The sequence below is a fragment of the Podarcis muralis genome, chromosome 12 (assembly GCF_964188315.1).
Source record: "Podarcis muralis chromosome 12, rPodMur119.hap1.1, whole genome shotgun sequence".
Classification (NCBI taxonomy): Eukaryota; Metazoa; Chordata; class Lepidosauria; order Squamata; family Lacertidae; genus Podarcis; species Podarcis muralis.
The window spans coordinates 9,565,133-9,585,646 of NC_135666.1; the positions used below are offsets into that span (position 1 = coordinate 9,565,133).

Here is a 20,514-nt window from a genome sequence, read left to right on the forward strand (position 1 = left end):
CCGGGTCATATGGCAGCTATACTGCAAGCACTCCCTGAGATCTTGCTGGAAGCCACTGCCATTGTTGACCTCATTAAGCAAGACATTGACGGCAGGAGCGGGGAGGGAATGCAGCAGCACCGACGCATTTTGTCTCAGGCTGTGAAAGGGGACAGGATGGCCCTGGGCCCCATTCACCATTGCCCCGTGGCCCCTGAAAAGTTCCCCATAAAGACAACCAGTGTGGCATCACAGTTAGAGTGTCAGACTCGGGAGAGCAGGGTTCGAATCCCCACTCAGCCACAAAGCTACCTTGGGACTGTCCCTGCCTCTTAGCTGGCCCTACCTCACAGGGTTGTTGCTAGGATGAAAAGCCTCCCCCCCCCCCATTTTAGTAAAGTTATCCTTTATAAGGCATAGCAAACCACACATTATCAAACAGACACCGTATACAAATTGTGCAAAATACGAGCTGAACATAACAAGGTTTGTCCCGGTCAGATCTTTAACTCCATACAAAATCAATTTGCATAAATAATACAATACAGCACTACCAAATCCCTGCTCAATTAAGAACCACGAATTCTTTTTATAATGACCCAGTCTTTCTACACTCAAAAATTCAGCCACTATTAAAGTAATTTGATCATTCCTGTCCGAAAGCAGGCCCTGAACCGTTGGTGGCAAAGAAATCAGCCTATTGAGACCTCTAATAATTGCCTTCTGGCATAAATGCCAAAATCACAAGAAATGAAAATATGCTCCAAAGTCCCCCCCCCCCCCCCGGTTTTATCTGTTGTGCAGCAGCAACTGAACCTGGATCTTCTGAGTTCTCACCCCTGTGCTCTTTTCCCTCCCATTGCATCAAACTCAACCATCAGGAAGAAGCAAAGTACAAGATCCCTCTCCCCCTGGTACAGGGTCACTTTCTTAGCCAGAAACTCCTGGCCAGCCGCCGCCTCCTTCCTTCCTGCTGGTGGCATCCTGGAAGCAAAATCAGGGTTTGTGGCAAGCTTGTGGAGGGCCTTGCCATGAGAAATGTGCCCAGGCAGGTCACCCCAGGCCAGGACATCTTGCTAACATGTGACGAAATCCCATCGCCGGGCAAGGACAGCTACTTCTTGGAGAAGCTGTGGAAGACTCGGGCGTTGGCCAGGACTTCTCGGAAGTGTGCCAATGGTAGGGTCAGTGGGAGCTAGCTTTCCACCACTCAACGGGCTGGCGTGGGATGTCAGGGCAAGTGCCGCGAGCCCATTGCCTGAGGAGGAAACTGGGGGAGAAGCTAAGCTGGCCTCCTAACTCACTTTAATAGGAGGTCGGGACACACAGAGACATAAACACCCAACAAACAGACGCAGAAAAGGACCAGTGTCCTTGCATCTTTTGTGGCTGGAGAAAAGGGAAATTCAGATAATACTCCTCGACTCGTTTCTTTGTTTACCCTAATTCCTCACCTGTTAAAGATTAATTAGTCAGAAATTGGTTTTTAATCGGCGAAGAACTTCGATGCGCCCTAACTCCTGCAGGGCCCTTGCCAAAGGAAAGCTTACAAGAACACTGTTGTCTTGCCATGTGTGGCTTAGACTCGTTCATCTGGCCCAAGAGGCTGGTGTTAAGCACATCATGCAAGCAAGCCAATTCATTGCAGGGAGGCCTGTTTTCGGCAGAACCCTACATCACAATGCAGCATCGTTTCTGGAGCATTCTTTGGGGTGGAGGGAATGGCTGCCCCCACGATCCTGCTCCCCCCCCCCAAAAAAAACCCCCAAACCCTAGAGCAAAGGTCAATGGAGCAACAAAGGCAAATTTACCTTCATACTCTACCTAACTTCCAACACCTCCTCATGCTCCTCTTTATATTATCCATCCTGGCAGGCAAGAGGCATCACCTGATTTCAAGGACACATTCCACCCATGTCAACAGTGATGCAGCAGCAAAAAAAGCTAATGCTATTCTAGGCTGCATCTAGGCTATTCTAGGCTGCATCAACCACAGTCTAGTTTCCTGATCAAGGGAAGCCATTAGCACTGTTCTGTCCTGTCTTGGTCAGACCACATCAGGGATACTGTGTCCAGTTCTGGTGATCAAGGGTCTGGAAGCCAAGCCTTATGAGGAACGGTTGAAGGAGCTGGAGATGTTAAGATTGGAAAACAGGAGAATGAGAGGAGACAGGATGTTGTTGTTGTTTAGTCGTTTAGTTGTGTCCGACTCTTCTTTACCCCATGGACCAGAGCACGCCAGGCACTCCTGTCTTCCACTGCCTCCCGCAGTTTGGTCAAACTCATGCTGGTAGCTTTGAGAACACTGTCCAACCATCTCATCCTCTGTCGTCCCCTTCTCCTTGTGCCCTCCATCTTTCCCAACATCAGGGTCTTTCCCAGGAAGTCTTCTCTTCTCATGAGGTGGCCAAAGTACTGGAGCCTCAGCTTCAGGATCTGTCCTTCCAGTGAGCACTCAGGGCTGATTTCCTTCAGAATGGAGAGGTTTGATCTTCTTGCAGTCCATGGGACTCTCAGGAGTCTCCTCCAGCACCAGAATTCAAAAACATCAATTCTTCGGCGACCAGCCTTCTTTATGGTCCAGCTCTCACTTCCATACATCACTACTGGGAAAACCATAGCTTTAACTATACGGACCTTTGTCGGCAAGGTGATGTCTCTGTGTTTTAAGATGCTGTCTAGGTTTGTCACTGCTTTTCTCCCAAGAATAGGAGATACGATAGCCATCTTCAAATATCGAAAGGGCTTTCAGATAGAGGATGAAGCAAGCTTGGTTTCCCCCCCCTGTTCTGGAGGGTAGGACCCAAACCAATGGCTTCAAGTTACAAGACAGGAGATTCTGACTAAACATAGAACTGCATAGTTGGAAGGGACCCTAAGGGTCATCTAGCCCAACCCCAGGCAATACAGTATATGCAGGTGCCCCGTATGGGGATCGAACCTGTGACTTTGGTGTTACCAGCACCACACTCTGACCAACTGAGCTAGCCACAGGCATAACTTTCTTGCAGTAAGAGCTGTTCGACAGTGGAACTCTCCTTCCTTGGAGGTTATTGAGCAGATGTTGAATGGCCACCTATCACGTATGATCTAGCTGAGATTCCTGCCTTGCAGGGGGTTAGACTAGATGACCCTCGGTGTCCCTTCCAAATCTACAAGTCTATAACTTCTGGGAATAGCAATAAAAGGCAGGCAGCCCATTAGAACGTGAGAAGCGTCCTGTTTGATCAGGGCAAAGGGTCCAGCATCCCATTTTCCAAAGTGGTCAGCCATTTGCTTGCAGGGAAAAGGCTTCTTCCCCAGCAACTCTGCCTCTAAATTTGGAGGTGATGTATAGCCCTCAAGATGAATAGTCCTTGATAGTTCCATCTAACCTAAAGAAAGGGGGGGAAGGAGCAAGACTGACGGCTACATTAGCAGTGGAATCGCTGGTATGTACGCCTGTCTTTTAGAAAACGAGGGCAGGAAGAAGATGGCCTCATCCCAAGGGAGGAAAAAACCATGGCGACCACTGTTTTGATGTATGTTTACGTTCAATGCGTGTAATATATATATGTGTGTGTGTGTGTGTGTGTGTGTGTGCGCGCGCACTCAAGGATCTAGTGAATTTCTGCTCAGCTTTCATTACAGCTTTGGAAGGAGGTGTGGAAAGAGCCAAGCTGGCTGGTTTAGATTAAGAGAACTGTTGGAAAAAACTGGGGAGAGAGAGAAAAAATAATAATAACAAAGTGCCTCTGAATGAGGTGAATCATGATCTCATGCAGCATTCCCTGAAGAAATAGCTGCTGTTTATAATAAAACACAGAGTACGCAGTTAAAAGTTGCAGCGGGCTGTTCGGAAACTCGCAGAGAGGAACCGAATGTTTTCTGTGGGCAGAGGACCACAGATATAAGGAGGAGCGGAGGGCATTCTGGGCAGAGGGTGTGGTGCATTATGGGTAGCAGAAGGGCAATCTGGCCATGGCATGAGAGGCATTATGGGTAGCAGAAGGGCAACTTGGCCAAGGCATGAGAGGCATTATGGGTAGCAGAAGGGCAACTTGGCCAAGGCATGAGAGGCATTATGGGTAGCAGAAGGGCAATATGACCAAGGCATGAGAGGCATTATGGGTAGCAGAAGGGCAATATGACCAAGGCATGAGAGGCATTATGGGTAGCAGAAGGGCAATATGACCAAGGCATGAGGGGCATTATGGGTAGCAGAAGGGCAATCTGACCAAGGCATGAGAGGCATTATGGGTAGCAGAAGGGCAATCTGGCCATGGCATGAGAGGCATTGTGGGTAGCAGAAGGGCAATCTGACCAAGGCATGAGGGGCATTATGGGTAGCAAAAGGGCAATCTGGCCAAGGCATGAGAGGCATTATGGGTAGCAGAAGGGCAACTTGGCCAAGGCATGAGGGGCATTATGGGTAGCAAAAGGGCAATCTGGCCAAGGCATGAGAGGCATTATGGGTAGCAGAAGGGCAACTTGGCCAAGGCATGAGGGGCATTATGGGTAGCAGAAAGCCTGAGATGAGCAAAACCATCTGTGCCATCCCCTGCCACAGTGTTGAAATGGACTACAACCCCTTTTTCAGGAATATTAGAGGCTGTCCGCAATGCAGACAGAATGTTGAGTAACACACACAGGACCAAACTATGTTACATGGAAGCACATTTGCTGGTAGTCCTTTTTCCAAATGCCACTTTGCGAGGGAGCTATTGGAAGCTGATAAGTGTGTGTGGGTGCCTCATCTTTTTTCATTGCTTTTCATTTCTATGCTCTAAATGAATTCCACCCCTGACCAGGTGGCTTTTCTGCCAGTTATGTACTGAGTTGAATAGGATTCAGAATGCAGCAGTCTGATTGGTCCTAGAACAATAGGATTCAGAATGCAGCAGTCTGATTGGTCCGCAGGAGCCACCCAATCCAACTCCAGGTGGAAATGAATCCGCAACCTGATTGGCCTACAGGAGAATCCCGGAACTAGCCAATCACGTGCAGCCCATTGTGTAAATAATGTATATAAAGCAGACATTTCGGGGGAACTTCCATTCCTCACTACTATACTCCGAGTATATTTCACTGCCCCATGGGATGGTCGATGCACAATCAAAATCCCACAGAGGAAAGATAAGATGGCAGGGGAGGAGAGCTATCTCGATTGGAAAATGGCAAGGTGAAGACATGGCTAAGCAGCTCTCCTCCTCCTTGCCATTTTTATACACACATACATGCACACACAGCACAGGTGTCAGAAGGTGAGGCGTCTTATTTCCACACTCACCTGTTGACACCTGCTGCAACCATCGGCTGCTAAAAAGCACAAGGCAGTTCCACGGCAAACCTTTGCTTCAGGTCTCCCACAAATCAATGGTTGGTGCAAGGAGGGGATGGCACAGAGAGTTTGGAAAGAGGGGAGGCCAGATATCTGAGAAAATACCCGGTGTGTGGGGGGAACATGTGAAAAGGGAAAACAAGGAATGTGCAGCTTTGCAAAAGAAAGCACACAACTCGTTGAACAAAACCCGACTTTCAAGCCGTTCTGCAGATCATTCCAGGGTGGTCTCCTGCCTTCACCCGTCATCTTTCATAAAACGTTAACCCAACAGCCAAGCCAACAAAGTCTCACGGGGTCATCGGACATCACTGCAGCTGTTAGGGAGCCCACGGGTTTGCTGAACATCTTGGATCTTTTTCAGCAGCCATCGGATCTAGTGACTCTCTGGAGCAGCAGTTCTCAACCTGTGGGTCCCCAGATGTTGTTGGACTACAACTCCCATCATCCCTGAGCTCTGGCCTTGCTAGCTAGGGGTGATGGGAGTTGTAATTCAACAACATCTGGGGACCCAAAGGTTGAGAAAGGATGCTCTGGAGGATGTGTGTGGACACGGAAAGCTGAATTTTGAGCTTCTGTCAAGCAGCTGTGCATCACTGTGGTACGGGGAAGACTGACAGTAGGTGGAACCAGACACTACGACAAGCGGAGACAACGGACTCTGGTCTCTCTAGGAGACCAGAGTTAGTTGTCTCCGCTTGTCGTGGGGTCTGGCTCCACCTACTGTCAGTGCCAATGATGGTAAGAAGATAAAGTCCCTACCAGAAAAGAATGACAGATCAAGTTGATGGACTATGCCGAAATGGCTAAAATGAGAATCAGAAATCAGGAAGAAGAAGAAGAAGAGTTTGGATTTGATATCCCGCCTTTCACTCCCCTTCAGGAGTCTCAAAGCGGCTAACATTCTCCTTTCCCTTCCTCTCCCACAACAAACACTCTGTGAGGTGAGTGGGGCTGAGAGACTCCAAAGAAGTGTGACTGGCCCAAGGTCACCCAGCAGCTGCATGTGGAGGAGCGGAGACGCGAACCCGGTTCCCCAGATTACGTGACTACCGCTCTTAACCACTACACCACACTGGCTCTCAAACTTGTAACAAGGAATGGGAGAAATTGAAAACTTATCTTAAAGACCATTGTAAATAGTTAGTAGGACTGGAATATAACTCGTAGTTTAAGGGCAGATTTCCGATACAATGGATTTGGATTACAGCCATACCTCATGTTACGTTCGCTTCATGTTACGTTCTTTCAGGTTACGTCCCGCAGTGACCCGGAAGTACCGGAAAGGGTTACTTCCAGGTTTCACCGCTCGCACATGCGCAGATGCGCAAAATGATGTCATGCGCATGCGCAGAAGCGACAAATCACAACCCGTGCGTGCGCAGACGCGCCGCTGCGGCTTGCATTCCTTTCATGTTGCGAACGGGCCTCCGGGACGGATCCCGTTCGCAACCAGAGGTACCACTGTATTATAAAAGTTGCAGGAGGAAACGATTAATAACAGGACCCACAAAGGGGAGGAGGGAAGTCCAGGAGATTCCTTGGAATCTCGTTTTTATGTTGTTTGCTGGACATGTGACTGTGAAATTTTAATCTGAAAAAACAAACAAATAAATTTATTTATTTTTTTAAAAAAGAACTAACTCTGGTCTCGCCACCGGGATCTTCCTCCGTGCTGAGTTTTACCAAGACTAAAATGAAGGAGGGAGCCTAACAGGCAGTTCATTAGTTTCAATGGGTCTACTCTAGAGTAAAACATCGTTGAAGTTGCAAGCAGAAAGGCAGGCAGGCAGGCGATGGCTAGCTGAGGGTCAGATTAAGGATGGCGGGGAAGGACCCCATTCATCCTAATGGACCAGAATCCGGTGTTTGAGAAAGCACAACGTTTGAGCCCTATAGGAAGGTGTTCCCTGCAACTCAACTCACCTGTTTGTTGGAATAGACGTGGTTTTTGTTCCGGTTGGTATCCAAGAGGCCTCCACATTTGCCCAAGGCTGCGAGATCTTTCATAATAGAGTTGAGTGCCTCCTCTTCGTCTGCAGAAGAAAGGAAATAGATTTAGTCTTGTGAAACCTGAGGCTCTCTCTTTCTGGACCTCTCCAAGGCCCATACAGTGGTACCTCGCAAGACGAATGCCTCGCAAGACAAAAAACTCGCTAGACGAAAGGGTTTTTTGTTTTTTGAGCTGCTTCGCAAGACGATTTGCTTCGCAAGACGGAAACGTCTTGCAAGTTTGTTTCCTTTTTCTTAACACTGTTAATACAGTTGCATCTTGACTTCGAGGAGCAACTCATAGAACGCGGTGTGGTAGCCTTTTTTGAGGTTTTTGAAGACTTTGGTGATTTTTGAAGCTTTTCCAAAACTTTCGCGACACCGTGCTTCGCAAGACGAAAAAAATCGCAAGACGACAAAACTCGCGGAACGTATTAATTTCGTCTTGCGAGGCACCACTGTACCACAGCACTTAAAAATAATGATAATAATATGCAGATTTTTCTCAATATCAGCAATTGGGTTAGAAGACCGGGGCAGAGGCTAATTCAAGAACGAGTGATCCGAGATTCCCACATGTGTAAAATAAGCTACGGCAAGAATCTTTTATTATTAGCAGAGCGGAAAGGAAGTCTACAACGAGAATCAAGTATGCGCAGAGAGATAAGTGAGTTTAAATGAGAACACTTCACACAATTTATATAGTTGCAAATTTGTTTGTATTTTCAGACAGTGACTCTTCAGTACATTTTTTTAAAAAATCAGTCATAAGTGCCAGTGTGGCAGACTGCGAAATCTATACATGTAGAAAAGGCTAAAAAAAAATATCAGGTACAAATACGTGCATTGATATTGCAGATTTTAAAAGTTAATATCCAACTGAAGCCAGAACTTTTTTTCTTTTAGGGTTAACAGATACACAACTGGAAAAGGACTGTGGAAGATTATTCCAGTATATGATTACAGCGGCGAGTTTTACACACAAAAAGATGGAAAGATGGTTGATACAATTATTGGACTATTCTGAGATGGCAAAATTAACAGGTTTCATTAGAGAAAAATTATTATTGACGTTTAATAAGGACTAGAAACTTCTTATGGACTTTTTTGTGCGTAAGAGAAAATGAACTTGTAACATTTGGATTTGAAGATTGAAAAAACATTGGCTTATAGAAAACAGAATAGCTGGATGTTAATGAGCAAATACTATATTTAGCTGTTATATATTTTCCATTTTCTTTCCTTTTTCTCTCCCTATTCCCCCTTCGCTCCGCTTTTATTTTCTTTTTGCCCCTGTTCCTTTTTAGATTATGATTTTTATTCTGGCATGTTATAAAAAAAGATACTTTGAATTGGGTATGAACTTTTGTACGTATATCTTATGATAAGTATCAATAAAAACAGTGGTTGCTGGTTTTTTTTAAAAAAGGAAATCTATACCTGTAGGTTTCTCAGAAAATTCTGGCGGGGTGCTTGGTGGAAAAAACAGGAAAATGCGAGTATTACCCTGGTTGAGCTTGGAATCCCCTTCCATAAGCTACCAGAATGGGGCAGTGTGGTCCTGTAATTGTCAGTGGTAAGGGGCTGTCATTACCTTTCCCTGGGGTTCCTCACCCAAGATAAAGAAGATCACTACCAATCTGAAAAAGCTGCAAATCTAAATGTTTCCTTTATGCATGGAAACACTGAACCAGTTCACAGGTTGCAGAAACCAGGCCTGGATGCCAGCAGTCGAAGGCTTTCGGCCGTGGCCAAGAGTCCCCATGTGTTAGAAGGGTGCCTGGTCATTCTGGCTTTGCTGTGCCACCTTAATTCCCTCTTTGCAGGGCTCCAAGGAGACATTTTAGCCACGGGTGGGCAGCAGGGTCACTTCTCAACAGGAGCTAAACGTGGCTCCTGTCCGCAGCGGCCGTGCACCATTTTAAATTGCCTCAAATGTGATACCCCAGCAGCCGGTAAGTCTTCACAAATCTCTGGACTGGTGTTGTTATGTACTGAAGTTCTCACCCTGGGCCAGCAGGGGGATACTGTACATAGTTCAGGTCCACATGTGCAAATAAGGGATTGAAAGTGATGTTCAGTGATTGGATAGCTACAGAAAGTTGTTACAGTTACGTTGTATTGGAACTCTATATAAGCAGGCTGGCTGAACCCTTCAGTTCAGTTCTGTTGTGGCCTGTGAATAAACAAGAGCTGTTTGAAGAATCGCTGTGTCGTCTGATATGTTCACCCACAACTTAACAGGTGTGTTGCATTCTGGGCAGATTAAGATGGCAGGCAGACACTGCGGATGAATCCCATTTCAAAGGTGGAGGAGCATCTCTCCTCTGCTAAAATGAGGCAAGGAGGTGTGAGTAATAATAATAATAAAGGAAGGTGTGAGTAATAATAATAATAATAATAATAATAAGAAGAAGAAGAAGAAGAAGAAGAAGAAGAAGAAGAAGAAGAAGAAGAAGTGTTAAGTTGTGGGTGAACATCTCAGATGACACAGCGTGAGCCAGGAGGCATGTATTGGAGCAAAGTGGCAGAAATTCGCTTGCGCATAATAAGCTCTTGGTTTATGGCTTCTCCAAATGTGCAAAACAGGTCTCTGTCTGCCTCTCCCTCACACGCGCAATATCCATAGAGATAAAAACCTAGAAAGCACAAGAGCTTGTGAGGATATCAAGAGTAGCCTTATACCAGGACATAGAATCATAGAACCGTCGAGTTGTGTTCTACTACTGAGCTAGCACGATTTCACCCAAAACCATTCAAATCCTGCTACAGGCCTTGTCTTGCTGGTTCTACTTGTTGTTGCCCGTCAGTCAGGTGGCTTAAAGACAACATTTGCCTTCAGTGACTGGGAAATGTACAGCCCTGTGTTTTTCTCCCTCAGCAGCAGTCCAGAAGGATGAACTAACAAGGAAAGGCCACACTGATTCGCGGAAGAGTCGCTTCCCCCTCTGCTTGATCTCCAAAAACATTTGTACTTCAGGAAACCCCTTTCTCCTGAGTTCTGTAAACAAAAATAGATGGCAGGATGCTCCTTCAGACAGTCCTGTGTGTGTGGCTTAAACAATAAGAAAACTTGTTTGTTAAAGCATCGGTGGAGCGATGCTCAACCTCCAAGTCCTCCCAAAATAATAATAATCAGAATTCATTGGAGAAGACGGATCAGAAGAGTTGGCATCACGGTTTGCAAAGCTGCTGCCAGTCCTGTTTACAAAGGATCTTGGGCAGAAATGGATTAATCCTGGCTCTTGGGGTCCACCTCCTACCCCCAAGAGCAAAAGGCTTCTCTGAAGGGGCAGGTGAGCTATTTGAGCAATCAGTTCAATCAAGGCCCAAACAGTAAGGGGTGGGAGGGGGAGAAATTTGACTCCGTTTGCATTTAAAAGCAAACCTATCAAATCTGAACTTTCTGAGATGATCTGTGGACTGAAATCCATACTTCAAAATCTGCAGTTCTCTGAATTTTGCGGTGTGGTTTTTCAGCCAAGTAATGTGCAGAAAAAGTGTGCCTGAAAATGCATGAGTTAGTGAAAATAACACACACGAAATGCACTATATGCTTAGCAAAAATGTATGCATTCGGCAAAATTGCATACAAACATTTGCACGTCAGGAGAAATGTGCTCTAAAATGATGGGAAATTTTCCTGAGCATTTAAATAAATAAGCAACCCACGAATTGTTGCAGAAATGCGAAGAACTGAATTGAAGACATGAAAAATTAGAAACTGAAAGAACCAAAACCGACAGAACCACCCATCCCTACTTGTAAAAGTGGAATCAGGATCAGGTTTGAACGGAACAAACCTTCCAGTAATTGCCTCCGAGAACAAGCAGGACCTGCTGCGATGTTCTCCAAGTCTCTGCCCCAACAGCTCTTTACAAGGCAGAGTCCAGGAAGCCTTTTGTAGTAAATGCTTTATAAGGGACACAAGTTCCTCACTGACCAGCAAAAAGGTAGCATATGACCGGGAACTCTGAAACATGCCAGGTGAGAAAAAGAACCGCCAACTTGAAGGCATGTAGAATGACACAAGAACAGGGAATGGGGATCAATTGTCCCACATCAGAAAAAGGGCACTCCGCTATTAGGTAAAGGTAAAGGTAAAGGTAAAGGGACCCCTGACCTTTAGGTCCAGTCGTGGCCAACTGTGGGGTTGTGGCGCTCATCTCGCTTTACTGGCCGAGGGAGCCGGCGTACAGCTTCCGGGTCATGTGGCCAGCATGACTAAGCCGCTTCTGGCGAACCAGAGCAGCACACGGAAACACCGTTTACCTTCCCGCTGGAGTGGTACCTATTTATCTACTTGCACTTTGACGTGCTTTCGAACTGCTAGGTTGGCAGGAACAGGGACCGAGCAACGGGAACTCACCCCGCCGCGGGGATTCGAACCGCCGACCTTCTGATTCGCAAGTTCTAGGCTCTGTGATTTAACTCACAGCGCCACCCACGTCCCTACTATTAGAAGTGCCAAATTAGGGAACAATCTTCCTGGACAGTGCTGGTCCTAGGTTAGTTTTGATTTAGTTTTCTTCACTGCAGTCCATTCATTTGGATGACTGGCTGTGAACTGCCCTTCACAATCTCCTTTGGGAGGCTATGAACTCTCCTTCCTTGGAGGTTTTTAAGCAGAGGTTGGGTGGCCATCTGTCATGGATGCTTTAGTTGAGATTCCTGCATTGCAGGGGGGTGGACTAAAGGACCCTTGGGGTCTCTTCCACTTCTAAGATTCTATGAATCTGTGGTCAGAGCGCAAAGCAAGTGGAATATGTTGCAATCTTTGCAAGACACGGCAATCTGCTGATCCCCAGAGATTCCACAACCGATCGTTGTGTGCTGGGCCCGGGGGTTAACCCGAGCAACGCAGTCCAGTCCGGTCCCAAATCCAAGGATTCCACGAGGAATTTCCTAACCATTCAGAGAGAATAATGGAACAGTGGCAAAAAGGAGGTGGAAAGCAGGGGCAGTGAGCTCTGAGGGGTTGTGGGGTGCCTCCTGCTGGGGTGTGGGTCTTGACAATAATAATAATAAAAATAAAATAATCATCATAATAAATTTTTATTTATACTCCGCCCTTCCCGGTTCAAAAGCGGGCTCAGGGCGGCTAACAACAAATTTAAAACACTTAATTATAAAAGCAGCATAAAATACAGTATAAAAACATGAATAACAATAAAATTCAAAAATCAATTTAGGGGAAATAAGCATTAGAAATCTACACCTGGCACCTGCACCATTGCTGGGGTAGCAGCTGGCACAAGACCCCTCGCTAAGTTCGGGGCAGGGGAAGGTGAGGGAGCTGTGTGCCAGTGGCTGAAATTGACAGCCGTGGCAAGGAATTCAGGACAGCAACACAGACAAAAGCCAGAAGGCAACGTAACTCAAGTCACAGCGCCAGCACTAAGACAGGACTGTCTGCCTTCTGCTCACTGAGGACATCGGTATCCGGTGCATTTGAAAACATTGGCACATTCCTCATTCTTATGGCTGAAGAGTTAAGGCGGAAAATGTGTGGGGAACGGCTGGAAACGTCCCCAGAAGCCTGTTTGCCAGTGGCAAGTGCTCTCTCTGTGTCTTCTCTGAGGATGGCAACACAAGCATCTCTCCATGGAGAAGTCTTTCAGTGATGTGAGCCCTCTCTCTGCTCGCAGCGCGAAGCGGCACGGCCCAGGCGCATGTTTGGCGCCTCTCTAAGAACCAGCACTTAAAACATGCTCCCTGGCAGTTTAGCATGCAAGGACATGGGAACACGTGGTCCTATAAATGTGTTCATTGGGATAACGTTAGTGAAAGCTGGATGGGGGACACTCAAGGGGGTGAATCAACAGGAGGGAGGGGCACTTCATCTCTTCTGTACTCCCCAGTTATCTCCTCATAGGTAAAGGGACCCCTGACCATTAGGTCCAGTCATGGCCGACTCTGGGGTTGCGGCGCTCATCTCGCTTTATTGGCCAAGGGAGCCGGCATACAGCTTCCGGGTCATGTGGCCAGCATGACTAAGCCGCTACTGGTGAACCAGAGCAGCGCACGGAAACACTGTTTACCTTCCCACCGGAGCGGTACCTGTTTATCTACAGTGGTACCTCAGGTTAAGTACTTAATTCGTTCCGGAGGTCCGTTCTTAACCTGAAACTGTTTTCAACCTGAAGCACCACTTTAGCTAATGGGGCCTCCCGCTGCTTCCACACCGCCAGAGCATGATTTCTGTTCTCATCCTGAAGTAAAGTTCTTAACCTGAAACACTATTTCTGGGTTAGCGGAGTCTGTATCCTGAAGCGTATGTAACCTGAAGCGTATGTAACCCGAGGTACCACAGTACTTGCACTTTAACGTGCTTTCGAACTGCTAGGTTGGCAGGAGCTGGGACCGAGCAACAGGTGCTCACCCCGTCGCAGGGATTTGAACCGCCGACCTTCTAATCGGCAAGTCCTAGGCTCTGTGGTTTAACCCACAGCGCCACCAGCGTCCCATCTCCTCATACGCACCCCCAATACATTACGATACGATAATCTTTATTGTCATTGTCCCATACAGAACCACAAACTGGGGGGGGGGGGAATCTACATAAGACATTCAAATCCGACAAGCCTGCTATCCCACCTGGTTAGCCCCCTAAAAACTCTGATACCCCATTTTAAAAATACGATACACTCCCATAGAGACTCCTTACACTGCGTTTAAAACCAAAATCACATTTGGATAGAAACTGTTTCTCAGGCGGCTAGTCCTAGTCTTTATAACCCTGTACCTTCTTCCAGAAGGCAGAAGCTGAAAAAGAGAGAAAATGCAGCTTGCATTTTCAGAGACTAATGGCAGGGGGAGAGAATTGAAGAAAACCTAGTCCCTGGGTGCCTTTGCAGGGGAGAATATGAGGGCAGGCGGAAGTGTCTTAGGCACCCACTCCTGCCTGCCCCTCCCTGATGACTCTGCATTAACATTTCAAGGGAAACCCCCTCAAAATGCACCGTTCTGCCCTAAACCACCTTTGGGTGGGATTTTTGAGATGAGTGCAAAATGACAAGCACGTCCCCTGCCCCACCCATAGGACTCGTCCATCCACCTTCACTCCCCGCCCGCCCCCCCCCCCCGCCCTGCCCCCAGCTAAGTGGCGCCTTCCCCTCGCTGACTTTCACATCACCTCAACTTCCCTTTTCAAGCAGTTCTTGAGAACCCCTTTGGCTTTCTCTCCCATTGCTTAGCTTTCAGATGCTATCTTTTGCCTCTCGGCCTGCAAGAGGAAATGAGAGGATTTGCAAAAAGCCGAGTTTAAGAAAACACGCACTGTCTTGACAGTGGAATGGACTCCCTCTGGAGGTGGTGGAGTTTTTTAAGCAGAAGTTGGGTGGCCATCTGTCATGGGTGCTTTTGCAGAGATTCCTGAATCACAGCGGGTTGGACTAGATGACTCTTGAGGTCCCTTCCAACTACACTTCTATGATTCTATGTAGTCCTGTTACCGCAAACATGAACCATCAATTTTTTTTGTTCAAATAAAACACACACACACACACCCTAAGTGCTTTTTCCACCTCACAACCATGTTGCTAGCGTAATATTTAATGTGAGAGAGGGGGAACAGTAAATGACAGGCACAATAAGTGCTATTAGCCCTGCTTCCAAGACTTCTCCACTGTTTACTTACAGCGCAACCCTGCGCGTGTCTCCTGAGATATACAGTCATACCTCATGTTACGTATGCTTCATGTTATGTTCTTTCAGGTTACGTCCTGCAGTGAACCAGAAGTACCGGAAAGGGTTACTTCTGGGTTTCGCCACTTGCGCATACACAGAAGCACTAAATCGTGCTTCGCGCATGCACACAAGCACCAGTGTGGTGTAGTGGTTAAGAGCAGTAGACTTGTAATCTGGTGAACCAGGTTCGCTTCCCCACTCCTCCACATGCAGCTGCTGGGTGACCTTGGGCTAGTCACACTTCTCTGAAGTCTCTCAGCCCCACTCACCTCACAGAGTGTTTGTTGTGGGGGAGGAAGGGAAAGGAGAATGTTTGCCACTTTGAGACTCCTTCGGGTAGTGATAAAGCGGGATATCAAATCCAAACTACTAATACTACTACTAGAAGGACACTGACAAACTGGAACGTGTCCAGAGGAGGGCAACCAAAATGGTCAAAGGCCTGGAAACGATGCCTTATGAGGAACGGCTAAGGGAGCTGGGCATGTTTAGCCTGGAGAAGAGGAGGTTAAGGGGTGATATGATAGCCATGTTCAAATATATAAAAGGATGTCATATGGAGGAGGGAGAAAGGTTGTTTTCTGCTGCTCCAGAGAAGCGGACACGGAGCAATGGATCCAAACGACAAGAAAGAAGATTCCACCTAAACATTAGGAAGAACTTCCTGACAGTAAGAGCTGTTCGACAGTGGAATTTGCTGCCAAGGAGTGTGGTGGAGTCTCCTTCTTTGGAGGTCTTTAAGCAGAGGCTTGACAACCATATGTCAGGAGTGCTCTGATGGTGTTTCCTGCTTGGCAGGGGGTTGGACTCGATGGCCCTTGTGGTCTATTCCAACTCTAAGATTCTATACTACAAATCGCAACCTGTGCATGCGCAGACGCGCCACTGCAGGTTGCGCTCTTTTCATGTTGCGAATGGGCCTCCGGAACGGATCCCGTTTGCAACCAGAGGTAACACTGTAAATATTATTGAGCTTAATGGGTCTTGCTCTCCAGTGCAGGGCTGGTAAACCTCTGGCCCTCCAGATGTCATTAAACTACAACTCCCATCAACCCTAGCAGCATTAACGAGGCGGATAGCCAACAGGTAAAGCTGGCCCCCGGAACCTGCACTGTGAGGAGCTGGGGTTTTAAAGAATACAGCTTTCCTCCACCACCCTCCTTTCATTCACATCACATTTGTAAACTGAACTGTGCCAATTTCACCTTGAAATCATGATCCGAGGTTGCCTTCTTATCACTTGGACGTGGGGCTTTCCCGCTCGGTCTGAGATTCCTAACCGCAAGCCCTCGAACCTTTGCCACAAATCTGCCGCTGATTCATCCACCTGGCAGAATACCAGCGCCTCCCTCCCCCTAACCTAGTTGTGACAGCTCTGGAAGGCTCAAATCCTGTCTAGATTTCCCAGGCTCCGCTCCTCCTTGTGCGTACGTGTGTCTGTGTGCGTGGGGAATCGCTAAGAGGAGAATCTGCGTTCCTAGTTCGTCTTCGCCGTTTGAGAGCCGGATGAGAAAACAGCCGCGAGAAAACAGGGTCAGCATCAGACCACCCAAACAGCTTAGCTGTCAAATGAGGGAGAACATGGGAGAGACGAAGGAACAACTTAGCAACATTTGGAAGGTCTAGACAGGCCTGTTATTGTTGGCTTTGCAAGCAGGCTATTAGTTGGGAGAAAATTTGCCGTAGGTTCCAAGGATCTGCTTCCATCAACAATGGGAAAAGAAACAGAAACGCCCCGTTTTGAAAGATTTAGGGGGCAGATGGTCGGGGGCGAAAGGAGGAAAGGGTTTGCAGACTCGGAACAGAACGCTATATTTTCAGAATATCGATCCGAAAAGACCACCAGGGAGTTGTGGTCCCCTATCTATTTTAAAACTTGAAAACACAACAGGACCACCTGTGAGTTTGGTGGTCCTTCCCCAAGGACTTCGGCTCAAACGTGGCTTATGTGAGGGTGGGAGACCCCTGCAGTCCAGAGGGCACCAAGTGATCACTGAACAAAAGCCTCAGCATTCTGCGGTCACAGATTAAAAACCTAGGATTAAGATAAGAAACTGCAATCGTCACAGTCTTGGCCCTTGTGGCTGCTAAGAGCAAACAATGACTGCTAACACGTCCTGTTTGTACAAATGCTGCCTTCACTTTTTACTGCAACAGCAAACAGGCAGCCAGGTGGCTTCAAGTCTCAGCTTCCTTGGTGGAATCTATGCACATATAAAAAAACGAAGTGAAAATCCTTTTTTTATAAAAAAAAAAAAAGTTTGGAAAAATACCTTGAAATTTGCATAGCTCACTGTAGCCATCTAGTGTCACATTTGTATACTGCACATCACAAAAAATTAAAATGGTTAATTTTTAGCTGTGTAGCTGAATCCCTTCTCTGTGCAGATGTGTGGTAGTGTTCGACACAACAAAGGACATATACACCATATGTTCACATTCCCCCTTGCCTGCAAAAAATTATGGAAACTGTAGTTTCCCCCTCACAGGACTACAATTCCTGGTACCCCTAACAAACTACAGTTCCCAGGTTTCTCTGGAGTGGGGGCGAGTGCTTTAAATGTTTAGCATTGGCCTAGCATGTGGTAGGGTGGGACGCAGGTGGCACTGTGGTTTAAACCACTGCGCCGCTTGGACTTGCCAATCAGAAGGTCGGTGGTTCAAGGCCCCATGACGGGGTGAGCTCCCGTTGTTCGGTCCCTGCTCCTGCCAACCTAGCAGTTTGAAAGCATGCAGTACAAGTAGATAAATAGGTACCGCTCCGGCGGGAAGGTAAACGGCGTTTCCGTGTGCTGCTCTGGTTCTCCAGAAGTGGCTTAGTCCTGCTGGCCACATGACCTGGAAGCTGTACGCCGGCTCCCTTGGCCAATAAAGCAAGATGAGTGCTGCAACCCCAGAGTCAGTCACGACTGGACTTAATGGTCAGGGGTACCTTTACTTTAACCTAGCATATGGTATACATTTTACACATTCCTCCGGGGAGCTGAGAGGCGACATTTTGAGATTTGTATGGGTGGAGACACATCTTTTTTCTTGAGCAGGTGCATGAACACATGGAGGGCCAAGCAGAGAGTCTCGGAGGGCCACATTCAGCTTATGGGCCTGAGATTCCCCAGCCTTGCACTACAGTATAGGGACTGCCATCTGCTGCCCTTGCCTATCACAATGACAAGCACGTCACTAGTAATAATGATAAATATAACGCTGGAAAACAGCACAAGTGGGCCTTTAAAAGGAAGAATATAATAACTGGGCCCACACACTGTGCAGATAAAAAACCAAGCAACCCAGAAATCCCTCCTCTCTCTCTCTCTCTTGTAATGAAATACTTGGGCAGCTGTTTTTCCTGGACCTTACAAGCGTTGTGTTCTCCGATACGGCTAAAAGGATATTTGAGTTCTAAAACAGGGATTTCCCTCCCCGGTTCCCCAGGCTAGCTTCCCCTATCACTTATCACAGCAATAAAACCATAACCAGAGGGGTTTGCAATCCGTCGCCATGGCAACTGCCCTGCGGTCCAAAACAGAGCAGGCCTGAGGGAAGGCCAGAGTGGGCCACGTTCCTTGCATCCCACTCGCTCCTGGCTGAAGTTTCTGGTTTCTCGTACATGGGGGGGGGGGGGCAGGGAGCAGCGAGAAAGCAGCTGCATCAACACTTTGTGCCTTCGGTGTGGCGTGCGAATCGCCTTTGGAGCCGAATTGCACAAGGTTGATCCCCTGCAAACACACACCCCGTTCCATCTTCCTCCTCCGTTCGGGAGAGGAGGAATCTCAGCAGCTTCAGGGATCCAGGCCACCGACTAACTTCTGCATTTGGTGGTGGGCCTGCCCTTTGTGCCTGTTGGCTTTGTCCATGGAGCTTTTATGGTGTTGGAGGAGACTCTTGAGAGTCCCATGGACTGCAAGAAGATCAAACCGATCCATTCTGAAGGAAATCAGCCCTGAGTGCTCACTGGAAGGAAAGATTGTGAAGCCGAGGCTCCAGGACTTTGGCCACCTCATGAGAAGAGAAGACTCCCTGGAAAAGACCCTGATGTTGGGAAAGATGGAGGGCACAAGGAGAAGGGGACAACAGAGGACGAGATGGTTGGACAGTGTTCTCAAAGCTACGGACATGAGTTTGACCAAACTGCGGGAGGCCGTGGAAGACAGAGTGCCTGGCGTGCTCTGGTCCATGGGGTCATGAAGAGTCAGAAATGACTAAACAACAACAACAACAACTGCCCTTTGTGAACAAGTGGACCCACAGCTGAGAGCCAGCCGTCCGCCAATCATCCCAGTCATTTAATCACAGAATTGTAGAGTCAGAAGGGACCCATCTGGTCCAACCCCCTGCAATGCAGGAATACGCAACTGTCCCATACGGGGATCGAACCTGCAACTTTGCCGTTATCATAGGAATCTCGTGGGTAAATATGGTGAAGAGGATGCTGAATTGGATAGGACATTATATACCAGGGTTACCGGGCAAGCCAGCAAGGCTTACCGGGCATACACCGGATCACTCCCGCGGAGATCCTCTGTGGGCCAGGCCGGTGCAGTGCAATCATTTCTGCACATGCCCAGACGCCAGAAATCGCGCCTGCGCAGAAGCGTCTGGGCATGTGCTTAAGTGATTTCGGGCACCACGGACACGCGCAGACGTGATTTCCAGGTCCGAGCATGCGCAGAAGCAATTTCTGGAGCCGCGGAAGAGAGTCCCCGCGCCACGCTGTGCTGGTTTAGCGCAGCGCGCGGGGACTCGCCGAATGAGCGGCTTGGTTCAGGGGTGGCTCGTGGGCCGGTTAAAAGGCCTCTGTGGGCCTCTTCCGGCCCAAGGGCCACAGGTTGGGGACCCCTGTTATATACAGATACAGATGAAACTGATCATCCCATTCTGATTTAAGTTTATAATCTTGGTTGGAGCAAGCCATGAGAAATCTGGCTAGATGGGTTTTTTTTAAAAAAAATTCTTGTTTGATTACAGTGGTGCCTCACAAGACGAAAAGAATCCGTTCCGTGATTCTCTTCGTCTAGCGGTTTTTTCGTCTTGCGAAGCAACCCTATTAGCGGCTTAGCGGCTTAGCGCTATTAGCAGTTTAGCGGCTTAGCAGCTATTAAAGGCTTAGCGGCTTAGATGCTAAAAGGCTATTAGCGGCTTAGCGGCTTAGAAAAGGGGGGGGAGCGGGGAAAAAATCGCAAGACTAGCAAGACGTTTCATCTTGCGAAGCAAGTCCATAGGGAAAATCGTCTTGCGAAGCAACTCAAAAACGGAAAACCCTTTCGTCTAGCGGGTTTTCCATCTTGCGAGGCATTCGTCTTGCGGGACACCACTGTAGTTTATTATCTTGAATATGGAAACTGTTAATGGAGTATAATGGAGTCTGTTAACCTGGATAATTAGTAGTGCTGCTGCTATTTAAAGAGCGACCCACGTAGCAGTCAAAAGTAAACATCAGCATTCTGCACAAAACATCTGTATGTTATCACTCTGGCATAGCATGCAAAAAAAAAAGACTGTGGGAGTAAAATTAATTCAACTTTAAGTAATATTTA

The 20,514-nt window shown here is 47.6% G+C and overlaps 1 protein-coding gene across 1 annotated transcript in view; it reads right to left on the bottom strand.

The window, feature by feature from the left end:
- Positions 1 to 20,514, bottom strand: part of LOC114607438 (mitogen-activated protein kinase kinase kinase 3-like) — a 111,961-nt gene that overhangs the window by 41,848 nt on the left and 49,599 nt on the right. Inside the window, exon 3 of the mRNA XM_077936707.1 lies at positions 7,226 to 7,335. Within this exon, the coding sequence (XP_077792833.1) occupies positions 7,226 to 7,335 (110 nt within the window). The remainder of the gene's footprint in view (positions 1 to 7,225; positions 7,336 to 20,514) is intronic.